This window comes from Anastrepha ludens, chromosome 3, assembly GCF_028408465.1.
Source record: "Anastrepha ludens isolate Willacy chromosome 3, idAnaLude1.1, whole genome shotgun sequence".
NCBI classification, from domain to species: Eukaryota; Metazoa; Arthropoda; class Insecta; order Diptera; family Tephritidae; genus Anastrepha; species Anastrepha ludens.
Genome location: NC_071499.1, coordinates 35,271,456 through 35,277,455, shown reverse-complemented (window position 1 = coordinate 35,277,455; position 6,000 = coordinate 35,271,456). Strand labels below are relative to the sequence as shown.

General features: G+C 34.3%; 1 protein-coding gene across 1 annotated transcript in view; it reads right to left on the bottom strand.

Annotated features, from left to right (window-relative positions):
- Positions 1 to 6,000, bottom strand: part of LOC128857403 (protein vav) — a 167,050-nt gene continuing 161,050 nt past the window's right edge. Inside the window, exon 15 of the mRNA XM_054093154.1 lies at positions 1 to 912. Coding sequence (XP_053949129.1) covers positions 904 to 912 — 9 coding nt within the window. The 3' untranslated portion in view covers positions 1 to 903. The remainder of the gene's footprint in view (positions 913 to 6,000) is intronic.

Sequence of the window (6,000 nt, the reverse complement as noted above, 5' to 3'; positions counted from 1 at the left end):
GCATTGATTTAACTACGAAATTTAATGTAATTTTATATGTATAATAAAGCATACGTTCTTAAATTAGAAATAAGGACATCCTTAGTATACGTTTACGCTAATAGGTTGATATTGTAACATAAGATACATACCTACATAAATATTAATCTTAAATTTAGCAATAAGAGAAATTAGAGTAAGAGTAGAACTTTAAGAGATTTCGTTAGATGTAAGCTTTAGATAAATAAGGTTTACTGTAAATAAATTTGAATAAAGGAGTTGAGTTATTTCGCAGACACCGAGAAGTGAGTTTGTGTTTTAATAACGTTTATATATTCGCACCAGTGGTGCAGGTGCATTACAATTTGCCTAACAGTAAGAAATTTGTAGCTTCCTTTTTTCCTTTTTTTTTTTTCTTAGCATAGAACGGGTATGTTTGTGTGTATTTGTTGAGGTGCACAAACGTGATTTGCTCTTCTGGCTATGTAAGCAATTTTTTGTGAAGTTATAACTTATTTATATGACTATTGCGCTATTTTCGGTGTTATAATTTTCACCAACACTAAGGAATGTTTGCAGATTTCTTTAGAAAATGTTGGAAAAATCATTAGTTTGTATCTATTACTTATATTAAGGATTTGAATAGTTCTGCTTTTTAGTTATTTATTATATTTTATTTTTTTCGGTAGCATAAATTCATAACTTGCAACATATACGAGTACATAAATAGTTTGTGAAGAAATGCGGAAGTGGTGCAAGACATTTTTGTAGCAATTATGAGAGTGAATAAGAACTTTCTTTATAGTTTAGTACAAAAATCTTAGTGACGAATCTTCTCATCTAGCCCAGAAAGTGCGCTTTACCAACCCGTAACTCGTTCTTCGCATAATATGGTTCCTGCCCAGCGACCGATGACTATTTCTCTTATTTTTTCTGTAAAGGCATCGAATTTTTTAGCTAAATTTATTTTTTAAGATCTAAAACGGTTAGCAACCAAGTGGTTAGTAATATTGTAGTAAATAGTGAAAGCCGGTAGAAAGTTAGTCTATCCGAAAGCGGTATTTAAGATTGTGAAAGATTAGTTTGATCTCTCAATGTCTGGAATAGTTAGTTCTTATGTTCTTTACTTTTCTTCTTTATTCTTTAACGTTATTGCTTAATACGATCTGTATTAGGATATGAAGTGTGTTTAATGTCATTTACTATAATGTAATTTATGTGCAACCCTGTTTTCATCTTTGCCTCACTGCCCTTGTCTGTTGCGTTATTATTTGAAGCATACAATCGTGAGATTTCATACAACTGGGGTATTTTTTTCAATTTCACATCGGAGCACGCCTGTCAAGCGGGAGCGAAAAGTGGGGTAAATATAGAAATGTGTTTTCCTGTACTTAACACTTCGTTCAATAATGTGTGTGACTGACACATAGATGGCGGCACTAGTACTAAATCAATATTTTTTTCGAAAGTTGGCAACCTTTTTAGGCTTACTGTCAAAATCATATGTTAATCCGACCATTTGTTTACAAGTTACAGTACTTTAAGTGACGCTACTTTTGAGTTTAAAAAAAAAATTAATTCAAAGCAATTCCGTGTGCTGATTTATCATTGTTTTTTAATGAAAAAAAAATACTGTTCAATGTTATATGTACAGTAGGTTCTGTTTTTATGCGGCTTTTTTTATGCGGTTTTGAAATAGTGCGGTTTTTTTTTTTAATTACAAAATGCATGTCGACCTATCGGGAATTGTACATATAAACAAGATTCTAAACCAGCTAAGCAAAAACTCATCACAGATTACATCAGAAATGCTAACCCTACAAGTATGGAACCGCCTGCATAACTATCTAGATCAGACGTGTACATTTCCTAAGTGACGAAAGTGATTTTACGCAAAATCCTAAACGAACGCGCAACATGTGGGTATTGTCTGATTCTATTTTTGACTTAAATTTATTTTTCGATTCTGACATTTCTTAAATAAAGATATAATTTTCAAAAATACAATATTTTGTTTATGCGATTTTATTTAATTATTTCAGATTCATGCGGTCTATGGAACGTATCTATAGTTATAATATCGGACTAGTGCCATTTTTTATGCGATTTTATTACATTATTTCAGATTTATGCGGTTTTAGCATTTGAAACGTATCTATAGTTTTACTATAGAACTGGTAGCTTTTTTTATGCTGTTTTTTTATGCTGTTTCTTGCGGAACGTATCTACCGCATAAAAACAGAACCTACTGTATTCTCTTTAGATATATACTACACAATAGCGAATTCTACTCCAGATTGTGCATTTTTGCTGCGTGTACAAAGATCAGTGCAAAAGATTACTGGAAAAAGGAAAGAAACACTATTTGCTTTTAAGGAGACTCTAAGTGTAATGAAAAAAATATAAAATCATCTTCAATTTGTTTTCAATCAGTTTTGCAAATACACTAGTTCACAAATTTTCAGTTTCAAAAATGGTCCTCGACCAAAAAGTGTTCTTTAGACTAATTGAGGTCATTGAAACCAAAAATGACTTTTATTTATTTATTTTTTTTTTTTTCAAAGAACGGTTTTCGAGATATTCCCAAAAAACCTGTTTTTTGTGCAATAGCAAGGTTTTTATACCAAGTATAGTGTTAAGGCTGTCTTACTGCACAGAGGCAACAAGAAACCATCGATCCCCGTTGCTCATTCTACGAATGTCAAAGAAACTTATGAGACAATGAAAGAGCTACTTCAATTAATTGACTACAGTTCGTACCTATACCTGTAAAATATGCTGTGACTTGAAAGTTGTCGTTCTACTGACTGGTCTGCAGGGTGGCTATACCAAATACAGTTGTTTTTTTTGTGTCTTTGGGATAGCAGAGCGGATGAAAAACATTTCACTCAACAAGTTTGACCGAAGCGTGTGCAGCATGTCGTGGGAAAGAACAACGTTATCAAAAAAGCACTTGTTGAGAAAAAAAGTTATTTTTCCCTCTTTGCATATAAAACTTGGGCTAATGAAGAATTTTGTGAAAGCATTGGCAAAAAAACCGGAAAACACAGCCCTTGAATACTTGAAAACCAAGTTCCCAAGATTGTCTATAGAGAAAATCAAAGCGGGTATATTCGTCGGTCCACAGATAAAGAAATTGTTTACGGACACAGAATCTCAACAATGCCGTGACAGTTCCGAAACTAAAGCTTGGAAGCTTTCCAAAAAGTTGTTCATGGATTCTTGGGACACAACAGGAGCAACAACGACCGTCAATTGATTCATACAATGATGAAATACTTTAAAACTATTGGCTAGTATTGTAAAACGTACATACTCCAAAATAAATTTATCATACACATTGATTGGAAAATTATGGGGAAATTTACAATTAACTTTGTTTTTGTTAACAGGTGCTCGCATGTCGTTAAAAATGCACCTACTTCACAGTCATTTGGATTTTTTTTCCTCCGAATTTGATGGCTGAAAGTGATGAACAAGGCGAGCGATTTCATCAAGATATTGCTACGATTGAAAAGCGTTATGAGGGTTTCTGGGATCAAGGAATGATGAGCGACTACTGCTGGATGCAACTTCGTGAAGATTCCGTGCAACATAAAAGAAGAAGTTTGAGAGTAAAAGCGTATTTGCGACCTCAAACATAGCCATGTCAAAAGTTGCAAAATCACACGTGTTGACTTTATGGGTCATAACTTCTACAATTTTTCGTCGACTCAGACAAACTTAAGCTTAAAAAGTAGGTGACAAAATATTCTTTCAGAAAACCGATCTTATGTCGGTATAAATAACTTGTTTGTTCAAGAAAAAAGTTAATAAACTTTGATAATTTATTAAAAAACGTCAAAAATGCCTTTTTTTGAACTTTCAACAGCTGTTTTGCGAAAACTACGACTTCCATTGACACGAGTTATATATTGTCATGGAACAAGATACTTTTAAATTTTTATTCTAACTGGGTTAAAGATCAGACAACAACTGCCAAAAATACAAAAAAAAAATTTAAAAAAAACACCAATTGAAAGAACAGAATCCCAGTTATTGTATTAATATTGGGTAGGCGAAAAAGTCTTCTCGTATTTTGTCAATAGATGTCGTTGAAGTCATCTATCTCCAGTGCTACCAATCTCATTGTGTCATATCATATGGTGTTAGAAAGGTGACATTTTAAGCTTCATTTAACCATAAAAAAATTAAATTCGGAGAAGTTGAAAACAAGTTATAGCTGTTCAAAAATGAGTGAAAATAATGAAGAAATTCGCTATATTTTGAAATTTTTGTATAAAAAAGAGAAGAATGACACGCAAGCCACCAATGAAATTTGTGAAGTTTACGGAGTCGATGCTGTATCAGTTCGTGTAGCACAACAATGGTTCGCTCGCTTCCGTTCTGGAAATTTCGATGTGAAAGATGCACCTCGCTCCGGTCGACCTATCGTTGAAAAAGTCGATGAAATTATGGAAAAGATTGACCAGGACCGTCCACCATATAGCCCTGGCCTTGCACCATCGGACTACCATTTGTTTCGGTCAATGCAGAACTCTCTTAATGGAGTAAAGTTGGGTTCAAGAGAAGCCTGTGAAAATTACTTGTCGCAGTTTTTCGCCGAGAAACCACAAAAGTTTTACACTGGTGGAATAATGTCTCTAGAAGAAAAATTGCAAAAGGTGGTCGACCAAAATGGTACGTATTTGGTTTAATAAAGCTGATTATACATAATATATAAAAAAAAATCAGTCGATTAACACACTGGAGAGAAAGTAATTTGTCTTATCAATCAAATACAGAATCAAGCGAGTAAAGTTTACAGCAAGAAGCATGCTGACGAAGGCGAGTATCGTAAGCGATGGAACAATGAGTTGCATGACTTTACGACAACATAGACATAGTGCAGCGAATAAAGATCCAGCGGCTACGTTGGCTGGGTCATGTTGTCTGAATGGATAGAAAACGCTCTGGCTCTGAGAGTATTCGATGCGGTACCTGCTGGTGGCAGGAGAGGAAGAGGAAGGCCTTTTTTTAGCAAATCTGAAAATTGAATAGCTTAAAATATTGTTTTACTGCGCGCGGTCACAGTTGTGGGGCATTGCCTGTAATTGCATGTACGCACTGTACAACGCGTTGATACAACAATCGCAGCGTGTGTGCTGGGCGTAAGGATTGTTAATAGAAAAAGGTAGTTTTGCTAAGTGTGTGTGTCACAACTTTCGCGGTTGTTTTAATTATATCTTTAGCAGCTAAAAGAGACATTTCTATCATTTATTAATATTTCATTGTGTAATAAATATTTGCCTGTACATACACTTAAAAATCTGCCTATAATATGCAGCCATACAAACAATTGTACTATTAATGCAACTTTAAACGTAATTCAACGTGCAAATACATCATTTTGGATGCAATATTTTTTCGAATGAGAATATCATCAAACAACGAGAAGCCTTATCTTTGACCAAGAGAGCAAATACTAATCGAGGTTTTGTAAGCCATTCAAGGGAACCTACAATCAATATTTACCAGAATGATCCAAGGAGACTGCACACCTGGAACCTCATCAGGAGCCTCTCAACGGCAACTACAACAAGAATTTCGCGAAAATGTGAGTCCCTTCACCGATCAGCCTTTACAAAGTAGTCATATTGTGGTTAAACCACCCGTTTTCTTGAAAAGTAGCCCTCATATATTTTTCATTCAAATAGAGACGTCTTTTCGACGCGCTAATATTTCTCAAACTGTATTGCCTGTAATTGCATGTACGCACTGTACAACGCGTTGATACAACAATCGCAGCGTGTGTGCTGGGCGTAAGGATTGTTGATACAAAAAGGCAGCGTGTATAGGTTGCTTTAGTATTGTTGTGCTTTGCTAAGTGTGTGTGTCACAACTTTCGCGGTTGTTTTAATTATATCGTTCGCAGCTAAAAGAGACATTTCTATCATTTATTAATATTTCATTGTATGATAAATATTTGCCTGTACATACACTTAAAAATCTGCCTATAATAATAAGTAAAAATATAAATTG